We start from the raw sequence: 23,743 nt of genomic DNA on the forward strand, positions 1-23,743 counted from the left end.
GGAAGTATGCTAAGCATTGAGGTCTTTTCTTAATGGTCAAGCTTGTGATGAGAATTAAGTTCCTAATTCTGAGTGTTTGCGTAATGCTTTTCATCTGCAAAACACTTCCATAAATACTAATTAGTGTGAATTGCAGCTTGGTGATTAGGAAAATAGGGCTGCAAAAGCCTGTGAGGATCACTGATAACAAAGTCCATTGAGAGTTTTTCGACTGTATTCAAGGTTTCTTATGAGGTACTTCCCCTCCCTGCCCAAGTGCTCTGTGTTCTATAAATAATACTAAATCTGAAGCGCACACAGAGCAGTTGCTGCCCCAGTGTCCAGCATGTTCCCAGCACATTGCACATCACCAGGCAATGATGATGGGTTCCCACCTGCAGCTCAACAGCAGCTCATCTTCTGGTGATTTGTGCACTACTTGAGAACCTTCTGCTTTGACCTTGCTCTCTTCAGTTTGCACATTCTGTTTTAAAAACATTCAGTGGCTAATGCCTACAAGTTACGTCTTAGAGGTGTCCCACAAGGGATGCTACAGCTGAAAAAATAACATGTCCTCACACAAGGAGCCATGGTATCACCTTCTTAGGTGTGACTGAAAAATTATGAGTGATAACTGTCCCAGTTTGAGCTTCCAGCTCTGGACAGAATGTATCACAGAATGTTAGGGGTTGGGAGGGACCTCTAGAGATCATCGAGTCCAACCGCCCTGCCAAAGCAGGATCACCTAGGGCAGGCTACACAGGAACACATCCAGGCAGGTTTTGAAAGTCTCCAGAGAAGGGGACTCAGATTTAGATGTAGATTTACCCCAAAGGAGTAAATAAAAACACTTGCACTGAATTGGAAGTTAATAACAGTAATATTTACAAAAGGTATTAAGAGAAAAGGAATATATACAAACCCAGGATTGGCAATGGATTAGGCCTGATGGACCAGGCCCCACCATGCAGCCCACAACTCCCAGCCAGCAAGAAGCCTCCCCCCAACTCACAAAAGTGAAAGCAGGAGCCAAGAGAAAGCTGACCAGAAAGTTCTGCCTCTTAAATAGTGAATATGCAGGAAAAGGAAGGGAATAGTACATTACATTATCCAGTGCCTGCCTCTGGGTGGAGTTCCATCTCAGAGTTTAGCAGTTATACCTTAGCCTACAGCATTCCACCCCTTTATTCCATTCCATTTCCTGCAACAGTTCTATTTATCAAACTAGAAACTGTATATGATGAGTAGTAGAGTCCCTACAACAAGGACACATGTACTGGTGCACTCTTCCAGTTCCCCAGAATGTAGAATATTATTGTGATGTCTCCTTTTGAGCCCTTCACCCTGTAATTTATTGTTCTCATTTAATTTTCAGTCAAGTAATATCCCAAGTTCTCATTGTGAATGCATGTATATCATGTACTTTAGAGCTGCTGGTAACAATCTGCTGAAAGAACTGAACAGAAACCCTTCAGCATGTGAAACCGAACCAAGTTGTGAGTTTTAAATGCTCTTTATTGTGCTGGCATTCAACCTGGTGGCTGGCTCGCAGCAGACAGACTGCTTTGAATGGCTCTAAAAGCTGCCTACGACAAGCAGGTTCCTATATTCTTTGTGGCAATGGCATATGGAGTTGACTAAAAGGGATCCTCAGCTCGGCTGGAAAACTTGTGGGAGTTGACAAGTTGAAAAATTTTGGATATCTCCACATAATGATGCAGTTCTTGCTTAAAAATAGCTGTGTGCTCTGCTGCTTTGATTCATTCTCCTTGCACAGAGGGAGGGAGGAAAAAAGGAATTGTAAACACAAAGCATATGAGTAAGATGCACAAAATCTCATGTTCCTTTGACATAAGAGCCAAGGTCTTCAGCAAGTGGCAGCATCTCTCTTCCTCCTCATCAGCTCTGCACCAATATGTGCAACTACAGTTTGCAGCTGCCGTAGGGTGGAAGGCCTTGGCGCTCACAGCTTTCCTGTGAAGCAACATGAGCCTTGTTTTGTGTTTTGTCTGTTTATTAGGCTTTCCCTCAACTAGGAGTCTGAGAAAAGTAGGTTTTGGAGCCAGGTTCTCTTTCAGGTGGGGCTGAAAAGCAAATATCTGCTGAGAAGAGGAGACCTCTACTCTGTAGACTATAGAGAAATAATAATATACCATGCTATAATATCATAGACTCTTCTGTGCTGCTATGGAAAGCTCCACGAAGTCACTCTGAATCTCCAAGGGACTTGTTTATGGCCATGCAGTAGTGATCAGATGTTTCCTTATTCATCTTGGGTGTTTTGAAAATGATGGTCAAATTGAGCAGTTATGCAATGTGCTGTCCCCGCTTAATCCCAAAGCTGGCTGAGGAATCTCAGCTTTAGTAAGCAGAAGAAATCATGAGAGGAATGGAACAAGCATTAGAAGTGGGTGGCAACATTTGGAAGGTATTGCATGATGTGTTTCCCCCTTTGCCTGTTGTGATGACCTAGTGTTGTGTCCATCCTGGCTTTTAACACTGTTTCTCCATCTTGTTTTTAGGGTTGGTCGACGGCCTGTCCTGCTCTTCTCTGTCATATTCATTTTGATATTTGGACTGACTGTGGCACTCTCAGTCAATGTGACAATGTTCAGCACACTCAGGTTTTTTGAGGGATTTTGCCTGGCTGGAATTGTCCTCTCCTTGTATGCACTGCGTGAGTATGCCTTCATCATCCCTCCAAACGTGTCTTTATTGGTTTGCCCTTTCTCTGCCTTCCTCCAAACAGATCAAACCACAGTTCTGTGAGCTGAAAAAGCTTTAGCCTGACTTTTGGCGCAGTTTCATGTTGCTACAGAGCCATTCATGAAGCTGTTTTGAGAGCTCATTTTAAGAGATAAGGTGTTTTGGGTTGGCTTGCACAGAAGCTCCTCTGTGCCATAGCCCTGATGTATGATGGGAGTGGATTTGACTTCAGATGTTGAGCTCGGGAGGAGATACTTTTGCTGTCTCTAAGTGTATGTATTTTGGCACTTCTTTAGAAATTCCTCTATTACTTGCAGCAAGAGATCCTATATCCCTGACTCAGGATTGTAAACTACAGCAAAAATATGTGAGAAGAAGAACCTGAAGTCCTTTTGTCAAGAGTTGTTGTTGTTGGTGGTGGTTTTGTCTGTTAGAGGGGAAAAAATAACTGAAAGAAACTTGAGGGAAAGCTTGTAAGCAATGTGCTCCTATCTGGAGTGACTGGTAAACTTGTAGCCAAAACACTGGAAAACTGCTTTTGGAGTCCTTGCCTCCAGATAGCACGTGTGTGATGCCACCATCCTAATCTCTGTCGCTTGGACATGCCCCAGAGGGTTCAGTTTGCTGCTCCTTCCTTGGCTCTTTGCAATTAGCACCACCGCATCAGCTGAGGAAAACACATTTTCCCCTCTTTCTTAGGGCTCTTGAGAAGTTTTATCCATCTGTATCCTGGAAACTGCTGTACAGATTTTCATACATTTGTATTTCCTTCCTATCCTAGTCTGTTTCTAACCCATCAAGATTGAGCACGGTGCACTTTGCATGGAACATTTAATGGAAACAATTGTATTTTTGTTTCAAGTCGGCACCAAGGGAAAATAAGCTCAACTAGAATCTGCAAGGGGTTGTTCTTACAGTTGATAGGGTACCCAAGACAGGTATTTTTTTCCCTCTTGTTTTTGTTCATTTAATCTCTAGCGAGGATTTTTCACCAAAAAAATCTCCCAGAGCTACCACTGAAGATGTTTTTGTAATGGGAAATGTTTTAACCTGTGTGGTTCCCATAGGAGGAGGCTTCAGCCCTTACCAGCGTGAACTTCAGCTGGAAATGAGGCTTGTTGGGATTTTTCACAGCCCAGTGCAGCATGTTAGTTTTTCTTGGTTTGTGATAGTTTTTTTTTTTACCTTTTAAGAGAGTCATGGCCACTGAATATTTTCACAGGGAAATCACAGACTGGTAAGCATTAGAAGGGACCTGTGGAGATCACCTAGTCCACCCCCATACTTAAGCAGGGTCACCTAGAGCAGGCGGCCCAGGATCACAATGTCCAGGTGGGTTTGGAGTCTCTCCAGAGAAGGAGACTCCACCATCTCTCTGGGCAGCCTGTTCCAGTGCTATTATGGACCATTAGAGATCAGAGCAAGAGATTAGATGTGTCACAACAGTTTGCTCATCAGGGCTTTATTCAGCAAGTGGACAAAACTGGTCAGCTCATGCTCTGCTTGATGTAGAGCAAAATGATTTGAATCTGATTTTCTGAACCTGCCCTGATTCAGGTGTTTGCAGTAACCACTGCTATCAGGATAGACAATGTATCAGAGAGCTGGTAGGTATCTGCTTGAAATCAGCTGCAGTCTGAATACCAGACTGCCAAAGTGAAAAAAAGAGAAAGATGCAGCATCTGACCTCCTGGCTGGGGAGGAGGGGGGATTGGGGTTTACAGTACTATTTTTCATGTAAACAACCAGAAAAAGTTGTCATTTTGGTGCAGTGGGAAAGGATTAATCCCTGCAGCCTCACAAGAATGGGAGTAACAGGGTTTTTTGTTTTGTTATTGTTCTTGGGTTTGACTTGAGTATTCAAAACCTGTTAGGCTTCCTTTCCATTTAATTTACTATCTCTCTTTCTGCTGGAGCCTGCAGCATGCAATTGCACTCCTCTGTGGAGTCATCTGTTCCATGGTCCCTCTTGCCCTTCTCTTAATGGCTTTGATTTCTTCCCCCAGAGGTTTGTTCCACCTGATTTCCCAGCTGCCTGCCCTGAGCAGAACAATAGAGAGTGGAAAGTTTGATCTGCTAGGCAGGGTCATTATCCAGTTTCCAAGCTACTGTGCAGAAGGAGACTACAGTACTGTGTGTTCTGTGTCCAGCTCTGGAGTCCTCAGCACTGGAGAGACAAGGACATGTGGAGCAGGTCCAGATGAGGTCACAACAATGAGGGCTAGAACTGCTCTGCTTGTGAGGGCAGTCTGAGAGAGCTGGGGTTATTCAGCCTAGAGAGGAGAAGGTATCAGGGAGCCCATCTTGTGGCCTTTCAGTACTTGAATCATAGAATCAATAAGGTTGGAAAAGACCTCAAAGATCATCAAGTCCAACCTGTTACCCAAGACCTCATGACTACTAGACTATGGCACCAAGTGCCATGTCCAATCCCCAAGGGATTGGGGCCAGTAGGAAAGCAGGACCTATTGTGATGGGACCAGGGGTGATGGTTGTAAACTAAAAGAAGGGAGAGTTAGGCTAGATAGAGGTTTTTTACAGTGAGAGTGGTGGAACACTGGCCCAGGTTGCTTGGAGAGGTGGTAGATACCTCATCCCTGGGAACATTCCAGGTTAGGTTATTTGGGGCTCTGAGCAACCTGATCTAGTTGCATATATCCCTGCTGACTGCAGGGGGGTAGACTAAACATCCTCTGAAGTTCCTTTTCAACTCAGAGCAGTCTGTGTTTCTGTGAAACTGTACAGGCTTGCCGAGCCTGCAGAGGTGATTAGCCTGCCACAGGGATCCTTCTACGCTGCGGTGATCTTGCTAGTTGTGCCTGGGCTCACAGCATTCCTAATGGAAATTGTAAATAAATCCTGGATGCTTTGGGAGTGGGAAGAGTTTTAAAACTCGGGTTTAGGTCCCCTCACCACTCAAACCACACAGCCCAAAGCTGTTTTCCTACCTCTCTGCCCTGGAGAGGGAAATGGTGGAGGGATGCTAAGGAACATTCTGGCTGGAGTGGTTGGAAGGAGATGTATGACCAGGGAGGCTGTGCAGTCTCCTACTCTGGAGACTTTCAAAGCCTGCCCAGACATTGTGTTCTAGTGCAACCTGATCTAGGTGAACCTGCATTAGCAGGAGGGGTGGGACTGGATGATCTCCTGAGGTCCCTCCCATGCTGGGAATTTGTGATTCTGTATGGCCAGCAGTTAAATGAAGGGAAGAGTGCAGACGCGGGGGGCTGGAGTATGACAAGTTGTTTAAGAGAAAGCAGTGGGAAAGTTATTTTTTGTTCTGAGGGTGCCTTTTATTCTAGTATTTGTTGCTGTGTGCATGTCCAGGGAGGAAGGACGGGCATCCTGACCCTGCTATCTTGGCATGGTTGGATGCACAGCACCAAAGCCTACTGCCCAGATGAAGAGGAGGAGGTTTGAGTGTGCCTACTGGGTTGGAAAGTCCTAAGCTGGTCCTGTGAGGAGTTTTCTTTTAAGAGGTTGAGAGGGAGGGGAAGAGGTCGGGGAGCCCTCAGCAGGGACATGTGGTCTGTGGAGTCATACAGCAGGCAAGGTATGTCACTCATACTGCAAATAGCTTTGTTTGCTGGTTGCAAATCATGGGACAAAGTACACTAGGCAAATGTGGAAGTCATGGGAGAAAGCAGATCTGGCTATCTCATGGGTGTGGAGGGTGTTGCTTCAGGGTCACTCCAGTTTCACTGGGGCATTCTTGGCTATGACCACGGGGCAGCCTTTTCCGGTGTGCTTATGCAGAAGGTCAGATGCTGTGGCTGACTCAGCATGGGTCCTTTCCTTAGGACTTGCTTTCCTGGGCTGATGCAAGAGCTCTCATGGTTGAGAGGAGTTTCCTCACTCCCTTCTCCCCCTCTCTCGCATATTGCTGCCCAAGCTGTGCCTGAGCCCTCTGCAAAGGCAGCCACCTGCTTTCCATCTGGGGAAAACCAAATGTGCTTTTGTCAGTGAGATGTGCCCTCTGATCTTGCCTCCTCTTCCTTTGGGAGGAGGTCTACCGGGCAACTTGTGCTGCCTGAGCCTGAGGGATAGAGCAGGAGCAGGGCTGCACTCCACATGCGGCTCACAATATTTGTACTCTAGACTCTTCACCAGCATCATTGCCCTTCTCTGGACCTGCTCCAGCATCTCAGTGTCCTTGTAGTGAGGAGCCCAGCTTCCATCTGATCCCTTCCTATGCTGTACCTGGTCCTTGTTTTGTCACTTTCTGGACTACAAGCTAGGATGCCCTGGGATGCACTGCAGGGGGTCTGCCTCGACCCATCACAACTATTTAAGGGGGAGGAGAGGAAGAAGCATATATATTTTTCCTGCAAATGCTCCTGGCAGGCTGAACAAGGAGCCTCTCGTTGAAGTGTTGTCTGCCATTGCTAACCTGAGCTCAGGTTTGTGGCATGTAGGTGCACACAATTGCTGCCCGTTCAGCAGTTTCATGGATGACTGAACTACAGATTAGGCAGCAAAATTAGGGAGTCTAGACTTGAATGAACCAGTAAATAGAGGCTGGAAATAGCTTTGTGAAAGGGAGAGAACATGTCGGGTTGGAATGAGGTAGCATGGCTGTCCCTCTTATGCATAGTAGCAGGATGAGTAGGCACATTCTCCCTTTAAGTGGCAGGGGAACAAAGGTAGAAACGCTGTTGAAAATCGTAGGCTGTGTTTCAAAAGCCCACAGAAGCTTGGCAAAGGCTTACAGGCTGGTTAAGATGTCCAGCTGTGATGTATCTTTTTCAGTTATAACTAGGTCAATCTAACCTATTACTCCTGTAAATTACACAGGCACAGACCTGAGAGAGGCTAAAGAGACTTCAAGAGATTTTATTTATTTTTTATTTTTGTAAATGTATATCCTGAAAAGCAATGTGCTGGAAAGCATGCTCCAGGCTGAAGAATGAGCAGCTGCCAAAACAGACATGGGAGGTCTCCAGGCCTTGGGCTGTAGCAAGGTCAGACCTGTAAAACAATAAACAATTATGCTTCCAACCAAAGGATGAGGTTTGGTATACAGATATCTTGGGTTTTTGTTTGTCTGCTTGTTTGTGTTTTTCCCTTTTCTCTTCCCCTTCCCGCCACCCTCCATCCCAGAAGCATATAGGCTCTGAGATCCTGGAGCCATTCCACTTCTATAACTCCCACTTCTTTTAGAGTTAGAGACTGAGGGAGCTGGGGTTGCTTAGCCTGGAGAAGAGGAGGCTCAGGGGAGACCTTATTGCTCTCTACAACTACCTGAAGGGAGGTTGTAGACAGGAAGAGGTTGGTCTCTTCTCCCAGGCAGCTAGCACCAGAACAAGAGGACACAGTCTCAAGCTGTGCCAGGGAGGTTTAGGCTGGAGATTAGGAAAAAATTCTACACACAGAGAGTGATTGCCCATTGGAATGGGCTGCCTGGGGAGGTGGTGGAGTCACCATCATTGGAGGTGTTCAGGAGGAGACTTGATAGGGTGCTTGGTTGCATGGTTTAGTTGATTAGGTGGTGTTGGATGATAGGTTGGACATGATGATCTTGAAGGTCTCCTCCAACCTGGTCTGGTCTGGCCTATTCTATTCTATTCTAACAATATAGGTGCTTGATTTTATTCTCTGCTTTCCTCTACTGACACCTCAGTAGCAGCATGGCCTTGGCTAGGCAAAGCAGGTGAAGCACTGCAAACTGGAGGCTCTGAAGTTACTCTGGGTAATCTGATCCAGCTCAATAAATAACTGCAGAGCATTCCCAAATCAGAGGATGTGGGAAACATCTGACTCCTTTCCAGTGCAATGACATGTGTGCTAGCTCTGTGGTAACGTGCAGTTCTTTCCCCTGACAGGTCTGTGATAAGATCAAGGTTGTTAAGCCTCCTACCTTCTGTTTGTCACAGAATCCCAACACAGTGAGAGTTGGAAGGGATCCCGGGGGACCATCTAGTCCAACCCCTCTGCTGAAGTAGGGTCACCTGGAGCAGGTCTCAGGATTGCAGTGTCCAGGCAGGTTTGGAATCCCCTTCAGAGAAGGAGACTCCACAGCCTTTCTGGGCAGCCTGCTGCAGTGCTATTATGCACCCTCACAGCAAAGAATTTTTTCCTTTTGTTCAGATGGAACCTCCTGGCTTCCAGTTTGTGCCTGTTGACCCTTGCCCTGTCACAAAGCAGCTCTGAATAGTGACTGTGTCGTCCCCCCCACCTCGCCTCCTGTCCTTTAGCCATTGATCAGCATTGAGAAGATCTCCTCTCAGTCTGCTCTTCTCCAGGCTAAACAGCCCCAGGTCCCTCAGCATTTCCTTCTGAGAGAGATGATCCTGACCCTTCAGCATCTTTGTATAGCCTCAGCTGGCCTCTCTCCAGTAGTTTCCAATCTCTCTTGGATGGGGAGCCCAGAACTGGACCCAGTACTCTTCATATGGCCTCAGTATGACAGAGCAGAGGGGTGAGAACCTCCTTCAACCTTCTGGTCACACTTTTAAATGTAGCCAGTGTTTGTAACCAGTCTTAGTTTGCTCTGAGCCACTTGATGCAGACCTGATCGAGTGATCACAGAGGGATCTGGAGCACAAAGGAAATCTGACTTGATCACCCTTGAGTGACCATTAATTGTTAAATGCTATAGAAGGACTTTTTTTATGAGCAGCCACAGGCTCTTCTAATATTGAGCTGGGATGTGAGTTCCTGGAACTGGCACCCCAGTGTTTTTTTAATAGCTTTGTGTAAGAACTGTTAAAGCATTATGTAGTAGGAACACTCCAGCTGCTCAAAAAAAAAAAAGGCCAGTGCCTGCCTTATATCACATGCCTGGGGGCTCAATTTATGCCAGAGTGGAAAAGGTTATTGGAATTGCAGTACACTCCTCCTAAGTATAAATCTTGCTCCAAGTGCAATCAAATTATGACTCCTCATATAATCTGTTGGCTTCTTTCTCCTCAGTTCTTCCTCAGAATTTCCTTCCCTTTCCTGATGGTAAAAGGGGGCATGGGCTCTTCTAGGGACACACCTTTAGGGCATAGAGTGCCCTCTTTCTTTTAACCCCTACAGACAGAATTCTGGAGCAGGGTGCCCTTACAGCATTGCTAACATTGTCTCAAGCCCTGGAAAAAAACTGTACAGTTTGAAATGAGTTTATAGAAAGTCTTAAAGTTTGCCAGTAAAAGGAGGGTCTTTCTAAAGCTCCCTGTGAGGTTCGAAGGTGCTTGGTTAATGCAGGAAGTGCAGCAAGATCTAATTTTAATTAGGTTTTCTATTGTCAGTTGCTGAAAATCTTGTGTGTTGTCAACATAACAAAAAGCCTAAGGAATTCAATTTATTTGAGGTACTTTCTTGTATGGCTGGTCAATTGGGATAACAATTAAGATGCAACACTGCAGTTGTTATCCTTGTGATGATGACAATCAGAACAAATTAGAGCTCTGACACTTGAAATTTCCCCAGTCCAAAATGCAGTTTGAATTTACCATTTACAGGCTGGAGAATGAAGGGATGGATAGGAGTCCTGAGGGGAAGGATTTGGGAGGCTGGTGGGTGAGAAGCTGGACATGAGCTGGTAACATGTACTCACAGCCCAGAAGCCACCTGTCTCCTCGGCTGCATCCTCAGCAATGTGGGCAGCATGTCTCTGGTGAGACCCCACCTGCAATGCTGGATCCATCTGTGGAGTCCTCAGCACATGAGAGACATGGACCTTTTGGAGCAGGTCCAGTGGCCCATGTGAGGGCTGGAATCCCTCTGCTTCCAGGATAGGCTGAGAGATTTGGGGTTGTTCAGCCTGGAGAAGAGAAGGCTCCAGGGAAATCTTGTGGCCTTGCAGTACTTAAAGGGGGCTCACAGAAAAGCTGTTACTTTTAATATGTTCTTTTTTCCTTAGCAGTTAAATTAATTAGAGCCCAAGTCTTATGAGGGAGAACTGCGGTTGTTCAGCCTGGGGAAAAGGAGGCTGAGAGGAGACCTTCTCGAGGTCAGTCTTTTCTTCCAAGTAACAAGTGACAGAACAAGAACAAATGGCCTCAAGTTGCACCAGGGGAGGTTTAGGTTGGACATTAGGAGCAATTTCTTCCCCCAAAAGGTTGTCAAGCCCTGTAACAGGCTGCCCAGGGCAATAAAGAAGTCACCAGTTCCAGAGGGATTGAAAAGCTGTGTAGATTTGTTGCTGAGGGCTATGGTTTAGTGGTGACCTGGCAGTGCTGGGTTAATGGCTGGACTTGTTGATCTTAAAGGTCTCTTCCAGCCAAAATGATTCTGTGATTATAAGGTAGTCAACAGACAGGCTTGGATATTTTTTTTCCTCAGCTGCTTCTTCCAGTGAGGCAGAGTCGAGTTCCTATCTCTGGTATGCTGTGGAAGGAAGCACATGTGGGTTCATAAATCACCGATGGATGAATAGTGCTTTACTTCCCTTTCCTGCTGTCCCTGCAGGTTAGCTTGTCAGGAAAGCACAATCCAAATGTTCCTGGCAGCAGGATGTGCACAGAGGAAAAACCCTGTGTGTGAGGGAGGTGGATTCAGAAGTTTATCTGTAGTCACTGGAATATTCAAGTTCAGCAGCAAACGTTAGCACGCAGTTTCACATAAATATTTATGTGCCTTTGAAGAGGAACCCTAATTGAACAACGCTAGCCAAATTTCCATCCCTAGTCACACAGGCGTGACTCCTGTTTTCTCACTCACAAATAACATAACCCTGTGGGATTTTCACTAGTTCAAGTTAATTAAATTTCATTCAAAGCACGAAACGTGCAGGCAGCAGTCATTGCAGGGTTCCTGCAAATGCATGTTATTTAGCCAGATGCAGTAAAAAGTTAACTTGCGGTTCAGTTCCTCGTTTTACTTGTTGCCAGCGTGCAGAACTGAGTTGTACGTGCTGGCCCTCTGCTCCTATCACTCACTTTGCTTTTTGAAAGAGAACTGCTGGATGTTGCACTGTGGGTGAATTTGTTTATAGTCACATGCTGCCTTTACCAGTGGACCTAAAAGCATGTTCTTCTCTTTGGAGAACATCTGGTCCCTTCTTGAATGAGTTGTACGTATGCACTATGTAGCTCTTAGAGGGAGGTTGAGGCCTAAGTGTTTGTTACAGTCTCTTGAAAACTTGCTTGCTCACATTCTTTGAATTCAGGTTGTGGTGTGAATTAAAGGAAAAGGAATCAGTTTACTGAAGTCTGATGTGAAAATCTTCGCAAGCACTCAGCTGGTTTTGTGTCTAGGAGCTGTATGTCTGCTTTTGTTATCCATACATTCAGGAATGAGTCTTTCAGCTACAGATAGTGTTGAATTTAGGCTTGGAAAGAAACCTGGTAATACCTTAGGTAAAAAGGATGTTGGAAGAAGCCTTCATGCGTTGTCCTCTTTTGACAGGTGTGTGTGGTGGGTTGAAAATTCCCCCAACATAAAATTGCCAGACCAGCTCAGCTGAAAGCAAATGAAGATGTGTTTGCAAGCAAAACTACAATCTAAAATATAGAATGCAATGAATGTGTACAAAATATACAATATTTACAGGTATTTACAATTTATAAACAGCACAAGAACCCCCCTGGACAAACCAGGGGGCTACTAATAGCTTCCCCTTCCCTCTCCCTCTGTACATGGGATGACAGAGCAGAGAGTTGCTGTTAGTTACTTAACCACAGCAAGAACGCGTCCAAGGTCAGCAAAGCCAGCAGAAGCACAAGCTAGTATCTGCCACAGCAAGGAAGCCAAAAAGAGAGCAAGTTAGTTTACAAAACTATGGTAGCTATCTGTCCAATGGGATTAATTAGACCTTATCATTATTTTCCTTTTTGCATCCAATAGTGATTTATTTACATTCTACCACTTTCTGTTCAAGATCTGTGGAAAAATGTCTAAGCACAACAGGAGAAGGGGTGATAGTTTTAAACTTAGAGAGAGAGGCTTAGAGTAGATAGAGGAAAGGCATATTTTTAGACTGAGAGTGGTGAAGCACTGGCCCAGGTTTCCTGGAGAGGTGGTAGATGCCCATCCCCAAAAAACATTCCAGATCAGGTTGGATGTGACTCTGAGCAACCTGCACTAGTTGAAGATGTCCCTGCTGACTGCAGGAGGGTTGGACGAGGTGGCCTTTAAAGGTCCTTTGCAACCCAAACCATTCTGTGATTTTATGACAGGCAGCTGTCCCCTGATGAGCAGTGTCTGTGCTGAACAGTGGGAGGGAGCATGGTTCAGGATGTGCATCAGCAATTCTGGATGCACATTCCTGTAACTGTCTGGGTGATTTTCCCACTCCAGGATGCCCCAGCATCTCTCTCTCACTGGCTTGTGTTTAGAGGAATTAAAGACAGAATAACTATTTTTGGGGCATCTCCTTCCAGATTTCTGTCCTATTCCCATGGCAGAGATAAGCTTCTTGCAGAGCAAACTAGCAGCTCATACACTGATGCCTCACTCCTCTCCCACACAGTTAGGCATTTGAATGCAAATACATCTCCATCAGTGGCTTACCTCACATTTCCACTGTATGCATGTTAAGGACACGCATCTCATTCTGATGCTGTATATGTTCTGAGGAGAATAATCCTTGGCAGCAGCAGTGTGATGTCTGTGCATACCTTAGCCAGCCCAGGACATGAGAGGTCCTCAGCAGTGGTGAGGCTGCACTTTGAATATTGGGTTCAGTTTTGGTCCCCTCATTACAAGAGGAACATTATGGTGCTGGAGCAGGTGCAGAGAGCACCAGTGTTACAAGGAGCAGCTGAGGGAACTGGAATTGTTCAGCATAGAGAGGAGGAGGCTCAGGGAAGACCTTACTGCTTTCTACAACTCTCTTGAAGGAGGCTGGAGCAAGATGGGGTTTGGTCTCTTCTTCCAAGGAACAAGTGACAACACAAAAGGAAATGGCCTCATGTTGTGCCAAGAGAGGTTTAGGTTGGACATTAGGAACAATGTCTTCCCCAAAAGGGTTGTCAAGCCTGGGAGTAGGCTGTCCAGGAAAGTGATAGGGTCACCAGTCCGAGAGGGATTGAAAACCCATGTAGTTGTGGTGCTGAGGGACATGATTTAGTGGTGATCTGGCAGTGCTAGGTTAGCAGTTGGACTTGTTGATCTTAAAGGTCTCTTTCAACTGAAATTCTGAGTATCTCAGTGCAGTGGGATGGGACAAGCCCTGCTGGAGCTCAGTGTGCTGTAATTAATGAGTCTGTTAAAAACACAGAGTGGAAGACTGGTGTGCCCCAGTACTGAGGTTATTACGTACCATCTGTTATCCAAACAACTGAGACTAATTCCATGGAGAGATGAGGAAAATGTTTTCTCCATGAACTATTCAGTTCAGTAGAGATTTAAGCAAATGGACCAGGGATTGTTGCCTAAAATAAATAAAGGAATCCCTGCATTTTTCTGCTTGATGTGGAACAGTGGATCAGAAGGAACAAAGCACCACTGTGACAGCCCTTTAAGGGTCTTCCCCAGTTCCAAGACTGCTTTAACCCTGGTTGCAGCCCTGTACTGGTAGGCAGTAGAGCTGTCTCCTGGATATAGTGCACTCAGCTTACAGCTTGATAAGAGATGTCAGAAGCAAGGGAAGTAACAAAATGCGTGCAGGAAGCAGAATCAATAATGTGGTGAGGCAAAAACCAATATAAAGAAATACCTCTTTTTTTATTGCAGCAAATAAAAATAGATTGAAAGCAGAGAGGAAAATCAGGAGCAATGCAGAAAGCTTGTGTGATGGTGGTGAAACTAAAACCAACATTTCTAATAAGGCCCCATTTTGTTGCATTTATTTATTTATAGCTTTTGCCTAGAAATGGACAGACTTATTTTTTAAGGCAGGAAACAAAATCTGTTTCAAGGAAGCTTGAGGAGAATTAATTGAAGAGCTTTTTGAATTATAGAGCCATTAAAAATGACTGCTTTGGAAGTAAAACAAATAAATTGAGCTGGCAGTGTTAGCTGTTGAGGAAAAAATGGCTTCTCTTTTATGTGTACAGTATGGAAACTCAATTACTGCTCTCTGGTGCTTTGGAATTTAGGCAGGAAAAGCTTTGATTTATATCAACCTTGACTCCATCCATATGAGCCTTCTTGGGTGTCATGTGTGAGTTTAGAGTTATGAATCAGCCTGAAGTGTTGTCCCATCCTGCTTATTTTATTCCTATAGTGTCTGCATCTTATTTTTAATTCAGTATCTGTGTCTTGTAAAATTTTAACCTTGTGGATCTGGCTTTTCCAGGAGAAAAACTTCACCCTTTTTTGACTGAATGCTGCATAAATATTCATGCAGGTGCCTTGCCTTTCTTCCTGAATTTTAATGGTGGTCTTTGTCTGAGGGTAGGCAATTTATGTGGGTCTGTGGTCAGCAAGGTGTAGCAAAGCAGAGGAAAACAATAACTGATGCATGGCCCAAAGAGGGAAAACACAATAAAATAAGAATATACAATATGAAGCTGCCTCTTCTCTCTTGCTGCTGCTGAACGAGAAGGTGACAGGTCTTGTTCTGAAATAAGAAATCTGCTGCTATCCAATGAAGAATATTAGCAGCAATGAAAGATTTTATATCCTGGCTGTTTTGGAAACAAATCCACAGCCAAACAAAGTCAGCAGTGTGTCCTTCTACACAGCTTCACACAGTCTAGTGCAGCTACCTCCCTGCTGTATTTTGCTCGCGTCTTGGCTGGGAGTTTTCAGTGCCTGGTGGGACATGCACTGCAGATACTGGTGCTTCTCCCTGCCAGGGCAGTTTTGCATGTGATATCTGATTAGGAAACACTTACTTAGAATTCCAGTATGGTGGGGGTTGGAAAGGATCTCTGAGGATCATCTTGGCTAATGCCCTTGCTAAAGCAGGGTCACCCAGAGCAGGTTGCCCAGGATCACAGTGTCCTGGCAGGTTTGGAATCTCTCTAGAGCAGCAGAAAGAACCCACCTGCCTGTCCAAGAGGCAAAAGGCCTCTTTTTTTAATGTGTGTATATGGAAAAAAGAGCCTTCCTGCCCTGACTGTTGGGAGTAGTTAACATCTCAAAATGACAATGTAGGACCTGGCTGGAGCCTAAGATGACCCAGCTGTGCCCATCCTTCCCTGACTGGTGCTCTCTTCTATTGCTGACCCTACCATAACCTGATTCTGGGATGTAAACTACCAGAAAACTATTGGTTTTTGTTATTTGGCTTCATTTTAAGTCAATTTCCCCCTGATCTTTCTTCCTCCAAAAGCTCACTACAGGGTTGGGTGAACATGGGCAGGCAAAGGAGGACAGCAGGAGTAGGTGACTGGATAATCAAGGAGAGAGGAAGGACAGCAGGAGCCATGATACACATTCAGCTTGCTGTAGGTATAGTTTAAGAGATCTACAAACTTGTTTGTAGTGCAGATAAATCAGTTCTTGCAAGCTTATTGCAGCAGTCCCAGGTCAGGAGATTCTCTTGGTGAAAACACAGACAAGTTACTCTGGATCATCTTGAACATGGGGATGAAAACTTTTTTGCAGCCTTTTTAAAGATTACTCAGTGTTTAACTGCTGCATCTTGTCAGAGACAGCAGGTCTGATATGGCTAGAAATGTATGTCATAGATTGATATTTTCTCCCAGGATAGCTCTTTGACGTAGTAGCAGATGGAAGTTCTTCCACTGCTTCTAGGCACTGCCTAACCTGTCTCGGAGAAGAGTGGATGAACTGGCCACAGAGGAAAGGATTCATAAAAAGGATTTATAGAGATCTGCGTGGCTTTGAATTTATTTACTTCAGCTTTTGCAGTGTGGATGCCAGCTTTGGATTCATTTTAACCTTCTGAAGCTCTGTTGGAGAACCAAATATGAACAGGTCTTGGTTACGAGGTTTCCACTTGTCTGGCTGGCATTTCTCAGTAACATCCAAATTAGCGAATAAAGAGAAGCCTCCAGCCTGATGGTAACAAGAGAAAAATATGTGATTCAGAGTAAAATATCTTGATTGTGGACTTGGCAGTCAGGAGCAGAAATGCAGACCCTCAGGCTGATACTGCAGTATAGGAAAGACCCAGTTTCTTAGAAAAGCTCGTTTTGTTGCTGTACTGTCAGTTTTGCTTCAGTAAATTTTACCCTTTAAAACGACTGGCTTTTAATTTTGGCTTTAGGATTAGAAAGGTTAGAGCTTGAACTGTGGGGCAGAGATGATGATGATTTTGTCTCAGATAATGAGGCTGAAAGATACTTTCTGCACTGAATATGCTGACCAGCTCATATGACCTTGATCTTCAACTCATTAGAAAGTTTGAAAGGTTCCTGGGACGATTGAGTAAGTGAAACAGAAAAGCTGTGCCTGCACAGCTATGAGCCTGCCTGTCAGTATGGAAGAAGGAACCCCCAGTGTCTGGGCAAGCTGGCTGGGAGAACATTCCTTGCTGATGAGAAGCCCTGTATCCCAGGTGGCCCCTGGATCATACTGGGCACGTACCTGTGATCAGTGAGCACTGCCGTTCTTGGGAAAGAGCTGTGCGGGCAGCAGCACAACAGGAGCTTGCGGGGTGGTTGCAGTAACAAATCGCATCAGCCAGTGAACACCAAACCAGGAGTGACCTCAGCACTGGCTTTGCAAACTCCACCTGCTATAGACTAGATTAGACCAGACCAGGATGGAAGAGACCTTCAAGATCATCACATCCAACCTATTATCCAACACCACCTAATCAACTAAACCATGCAACCAAGCACCCTATCAAGTCTCCTGCTAAACACCTCCAGGGATGGTGACTCCACCACCTCCCCGGGCAGCCCATTCCAATGGGCAATCACTCTCTCTGTGCAGAACTTCTTCCTAACCTCCAGCCTAAAACTCAGAGCATTTGCCAAGCCTTTGGGATTGTCAGAATGCTCTTTTAACTTTTGTTGTTGTTGTTGTTTGTTGGTTGGGGGGTTTTTTGGTTTGTTTTGGTTTGGGTGTTGGGGGTTTTTTTGTTTGCTTCTTTTGTTATTTCTGCTTACTTAATTAGTTTTTGATTGCTACTTAGGGGGCTGCCTGAGAATGTCTGATTGCAGCACATCCATTTCTATTTTAAAATGTTATAGTGTGTAGAATAGGAAAATACAAAGGGACATTTCTGGATTTATGTGGATTTATGGATTTTGGCTTCAGGTTTCTCTCTTTTATTTTGTTACAAAGAATAGTACTTTGTTAGCACTGGAAGGGAGCAGTGCTTACTCTTTGGATAAGACATCTGTGAGGAAGATAGGTTGCAACATTTGCTGTAATCTATTAAGAGAATTCACTGAGATTTGTAAGCTGTGCATGAAAGCAACTTTGTCCTGATGATTCTGAATTGGGAATATTGGTCTGCAAAATGCTGTGCACAGTTTTGATGTTAAATAGTATAATTTTAGTGATTTAGATGTGAGACACTCCTATGACATGGTTAAATGTCAAACCAAACAGTATCTAATTTATTTTTTCATGCTGCATTGCAGCTCTACTTGTGCAGTGTGTCACTGGTGTGAAATGGTGCTGTTGGGGTGTAAACCTGGAGACAATTTCACGACAGGTGCTTAGTATAAAATGCATTAGATTTGATTTCACTTAAAAGGCAGGAGTAAAATTAATACACATTTGAGAAACTTAAACATCCACACTGGTGAAAATTTCATTTTCTCTTTGTTCTGAAGGATCAGGACAGGAATAGGGTATGGGTGGAGGATTCCCAGCTCATCTGCATCCCTCTCAGCAGCTGCTCTCTTTCTGCTGGTTTTGGCATTTGTCTTGCCCTCTTCAGCCACTTAATCCAGGCAACGAGCAAACAGAAATTGCCTTTTCTTTGCAGAGCAGATTTTTCTGCTCTTCTGTCAAAATGCCCAATTAGGGAGCAAACATGCAAATGTCAGAGGTAAATGTCAGGGGAGAATGCAGGCAGGTGGACTTTGCTGATGGAGTGGCAAACTGCATCCCGACCATCCCTGTCGTGTGAAACTTAAATCTGAAAACAGAGCAAAGTGTGCATCTGCATTGCAGCTGTACAGCCGCTTCCAGAAGTTTCTGCCACATGTTCTGACACCTCAGTTTTGCTGATTGAGCTAGTTTTGTAACCTTGTTCCAGACCAACTGTGCAAGGTGATGGTGGCTAAACAGAAAAATTCAGAAGTACCTCTTGAAATACTACTCCCTCCCACCACTGCCAGCTGCTCTGCTCTGTTTTTAACTGATCTATGTTAGGATTGTTGTGTGATTTCATCAGCAGTAGAATTGGTGCAGATGAAGCTATGAAGGTGATTAGGGGACTAGAACATCTTTCTTAGGAAGAAAGTTTGAGGGACTTGGGGCTGTTTAGCTTAGAGAAGGCTGAGGGGGGATCTTACCAATGCTTAAAATTATCTAAAGGATGTGTGTCAGGAAGATGAAGCTAGTCCTCTTTCAGTGGTGCCCAATAAGGTAACAGGCACAAGCTTGAACAGAGGAAGCTCTACATAAACATGAGGAGGGACTTGTTGAGGGTGGTGAAGCACTGGACCAGGCTGCCCAGATAGCTGGTGGAATCATCACCTCTGGAGTCATTCAAAGCCCACCTGGATGCTGTTCTGCACAGCTTGCTCTAGGTGAACCTGCCCTGGGTAGGGGGTTTGGAAGGTCTCTTCCAACCCCTATTGTTCTTTGAGGGAACCATAACATGCTCTTTCTTTCCCACGCCAGTTTGGCTGCGTGCATTTGGGAAGGACCATGTGTGAGTGAGTTTCTCTTGTAGTGTAGAGTGTGCTTCAGATGGAGTAAGGTGAAAGGGAAGAAGTGGAAACATAATCCTGCAAGGAAAACTGAATTCCTCAAGTATAATCTGTTTGTGAGCCTCAAGGAATGCCAGCATGGTGGAGCTTGAAAGGAAACTCTGGATATCACTTAGTCCAACCCCTCTGCTAAAGCAGGGCCACCCAGAGCAGGTTGCCCAGGATCACAATATCCAGGTGGGTTTGAAATCTCTCCAGAGAAGGAGACTCCACAAACTCCACAGCTTGCTCCAGGGCTTGGGCACCCTCACAGCAAAGTTTTTCCTCCTGTTCCAATAGAACTTTCTGGGTTCTAGTTTGTGCCCATTGCCCCATGTCCTGTCACTGGGTATCACTGAAGAGAGTCTGGCCACAGCCCTTTAGCTATTGACCAGCACTGAGAAGATCCCCTCTCAGTCTGCTCTTCTCCAGGCTAACTAGCCCCAAGTCTCTCAAGCCTTTTAATTGACCCTGATTTCCTGACACTGGCACTCAATGTTTTTTTTCCTGTTTGGAGACAGGCCTGGGCTGAATTCCCCACCAGAGTAATCTTCCCATGAAACATCCTCCACCCCAGTAGCCACCACATCTCCCGGAACACGCAGGGAGTTGGTGGCAGCAGCTGGCATTCACATTGCTCATCGTTTGGGTTCGTTGTTGACAGAGCTGCTTAATGAGTCAGCGTTAACTAATCTTGCTTGGGTGCGTGGCTGTCACCTTCCTGGAGATGAGGGAGAAGCTCTGTGCCTGGCTTGAGAATGTTGGGACAAACGAGGTTGACATGCAGGTCTGGCTTCTTCCTTTGCCTCATTTAATAATTTGGTACCTGTAGGGACAGCAAATTGGAAGTGAAACTGGCACAAGCAGGAGGAAATGTGTCCCCCACGCTCCCTCAGGCAGCACTTTTACGTAAGAGGGACACTTTCGAGATGCATATTGAAATTGATTTCATCTTTCTGCCCCATTAACTAAGCAATTGGTTTTCAACAGCAGTTCACAGAGGAGTCGGAGTCAAAGCAGGCTGATTAACTGGAGGACAGCCAGCCTGGCAATTGTTTGTCATCTCCTGTTTAATACTCACAGTGATACAAACATCAGAGACTTCAAACTTCTCCCCTCCAGAGACTACAGTGAATTAATCTGGTGAGAAACTGCTGAGATTCCCCACCAACTTTTTCATCTAACCAAGTTAAATACTGCTAGCTGGAATTGCTCAGTTCAATGACTCCCTGCCAGCACTGGAAGACTTCAGCTTTCATAGAATCATAGAATGGTCTGGGCTGGAAGGGACCTCTGAAGGACATCTAGTCCAACACCCTCTGCAGTAAGCAGGGGCAGCCTCAGCTAGATCAGGCTGCCCAGAGCCCTGTCCAGCCCCACTTTGAATATCTCCAGGGACAGGGCCCCAGCCACCTCCCTGGCAACGTGGTCCAGTGTTTCACCACCCTTATGATAAGGAACCTGTTCCTAACATCCAGTCTAAATCTGCTCTTCTCCAGTTTGAAGACATTGCCCCTTGTCCATCACTACAGGCCTTTGCAGTTTCTTTCCATCCTTGTAGGCCCTCTTTATGTACTGGAAGGCTGCTAATAGGTCTCTTCAGAGCCTCCTCTTCTCTTCTGCTGAACAACCCCAGCTCCCTCAGCCTGTCCTTGTAGCAAAAGTGCACTAACCCCCTGATCATTCTTGTGGCCCTCCTCTGGACCTGCTCCATCAGCTCCGTGTCCTTCTCATATTGAAGGCTTCAGACCTGGACACAATACTCCAGGTAAGGTCTGACCAGAGCAGAGCAACGTGGCAGGGTCACCTCTCTGGATCTGCTGGCAGTGCATCTTTTGATGCAGTTCAGGATGTGATTTGCCTGCTGGGCTGCAAGCTCACACTGCCTGCTCAAGTCCAGCTTCTCATCCATCAACACCCCCAAGTCCTTTTCCACAGGAGCACTTTCTATCACCTTTTCCCCCAGACTGTATTGATAGCAAGGATTGTTCTGGCCCAGGTGCAGAACCCTGTACTTGCTCTTGTTGAACATGAAGTTCGTCTGGGCACCACTTCTCCAGCTTGTCTAGATCCTTCTGGATGACATCCCATCCCTCTGGTGTATAAACAACACCCCTCAGCTTGCTTTGTTGGACTTTGTATCTAGAAATGGGTGGTCTGGAGTTCAGGTGGGTGAGGTGAAACTTAATTCCTGTCAGTTGATAACAACCATTCTTCATTCAGACCTGGAATGTGCTCAGCTTTTGCTCACAAAACTGGCTGATCTTTGCCTGTGTGGACTTTTCCCCCCCAAAAAGACAAGATGTCCTGAGGGCACATGTGCCCATCGCAGCTGTGAATATCCAAATTTGGGGCATTTTAGTGACTGAGGGGTGTTAAGGAGTGCCTGTTCAAACTCAGACAGTTCTTAGCTTTAATCTTCCATTATTTTCTGTTTAAAATAATGGGAGATGGAATTTTATTTAAAGTAATCTCCTGATTAGTTTAAAGGAACAGTAGATGTATCTGGAAGCTCTTAATCATTGCCATGATGCCTCTTTTGGTTTGTTGGCTGGTGAAGCAAACATGTCGCTAGTCTTACAGGGACTAAAAAGAGAGAATAGAATAGAATAGAATTAACCATGTTGGAAGGGACCTTGGAGATCATTGAGTCCAACTTATCATCCAACACTATCTAATCAATTAAACAATGGTACCAAGCACCCCATCAAGTCTCTTCCTAAACACTTCCAGGAAGAGAAAAGAAAGCTAGAGGAAACTGCTGCTTCTGTATACATGGTGCTGGTTAGCTAGATTTTCTAGTTTATTCTTAGCAAGGGAAATTGATGAAAATGGTGGAGTTTAAATGTGTTGCTGCCTGCAGGGATGGGGGAGGGATCTCCAAATTGAAGTACAAGGTTATTGGAGCACTTATCTGCTTATAATATCAATATATGATTCTCAACTACTGAATATTTTTATTGCTGCTGCTTTAATAATTAATCCAGCCTTTGGAAGCTGCAGGCTCTTTGTCAAGGATTAATGTTCTCTTAACATCCTTGTGTCTACCATCTTGTCCTGAAAGTAAAATGGTATCTCCAGAATCTGCTACAGGGAACATGTTCCATCTTTGACAGTATGTCTTCATAAAAAGCTTTTTTAATCCCTCTCTGACAGGTTCAGGCATAGCATCCACAGTTCTGTTCTGCTGATTTCTTCCACATTAGCTATGAGAGTTAATGTAGTAAATAGTTTGCTCTCTGAAGCCTGCAGTCCATCTGCATGGAAAGGCTCATAAACTGCCTCTCTCGCTTCCCATTAGAGAGATCCAGTTTCATAGAATCATGGAATCAATAAGGTTGGAAAAGACTTCAGAGATCATCAAGTCCAACCTATTACCTAACACCTCATGACTGACTAAACCATGGCTTCAAACACCTCCAGCGACGGTGACTCCACCACCTCCCTGGGCAGCACATTCCAATGGCCAATTACTCTTTCTGTGAAGACCTTTCTCCTCACCTTGAGCTTAAACTTGCCCTGGTGCAGCTTGAGACTATGTCCTCTTGTTCTGGTGCTGGTTGCCTGGGAGAAGAGACTAACTCCCACCTGTCTATAATCTCCCTTCAGGTAGTTGTAGAAAGCAGTAAGGTCTCCCCTGAGCCTCCTCTTCTCCAGGCTAAACAACTCCAGCTCCCTCAGCCTCTCCTCATAGGGCTTATGCTCAAGACCTCTCCCCAGCCTTGTTGCCCTTCTCTGGACATGTTCAAGTGTCTCAATGTCCTTCTTAAATTGAGGGGCCCAGAATTGGACACAAGTTTATCAGGTCTCCCTGGCTACTCCACGTGTACCACCCAAAACTATTGTCTGTAATTACTGTTTGAGCTGCTCTCAGCTTTTAGCTGTTTATCCAATGGATAAACAGCTATACACAAGCTAGAGTGTTCTGTGGGATTATTTTGTCTTTGTTAAAGTTGTTGCAAGTCATGACAGTTTAGGCAAAATGATGCAACTGTTTGTTTTGGGACACCAAAGGCAAATTGCAACTCTGAGACCTTGATTTGCAGCCCAGAAATGTGCACCGATCAATGGATGGGAGATAGTAAGTCCTGTCTTTGACTTATCATCTTAGAATCCCAGCATGCCAGGGGTTGGAAGGGACCTCTGGAGATCATCTAGTCCAATCTCCCTGCTAAAGCAGGGCCACCCACAGCAGGTTGCCTAGGATCACAGTGTCCAGGTGAGTTTAGAATCTCTCCAAAGAAAGGAGAGAAACCTCTCTGGACATCTTAGTTCAGTGCTCTGTAAAGCCTCAATGTAAGGATTTTTGCTTGTGGAGACCAGCAGTATGTTGTGATAACAGAGTGTGCTGCAGGAAACGATCTTACTGCTTTTTGGTTAACAACAAGCAGAACAGAGGAGTC

General features: G+C 45.1%; 1 protein-coding gene across 2 annotated transcripts in view; it reads left to right on the forward strand.

Annotated features, from left to right (window-relative positions):
• Positions 1 to 23,743, forward strand: part of SLC22A23 (solute carrier family 22 member 23) — a 101,966-nt gene that overhangs the window by 24,042 nt on the left and 54,181 nt on the right. For both annotated transcript variants that reach the window (XM_054164086.1, XM_054164087.1), the window contains exon 3: positions 2,502 to 2,656. In XM_054164086.1, coding sequence (XP_054020061.1) covers positions 2,502 to 2,656 — 155 coding nt within the window. The remainder of the gene's footprint in view (positions 1 to 2,501; positions 2,657 to 23,743) is intronic.

The sequence above is a fragment of the Dryobates pubescens genome, chromosome 9 (assembly GCF_014839835.1).
Source record: "Dryobates pubescens isolate bDryPub1 chromosome 9, bDryPub1.pri, whole genome shotgun sequence".
In the NCBI taxonomy this organism is placed as follows: domain Eukaryota; kingdom Metazoa; phylum Chordata; class Aves; order Piciformes; family Picidae; genus Dryobates; species Dryobates pubescens.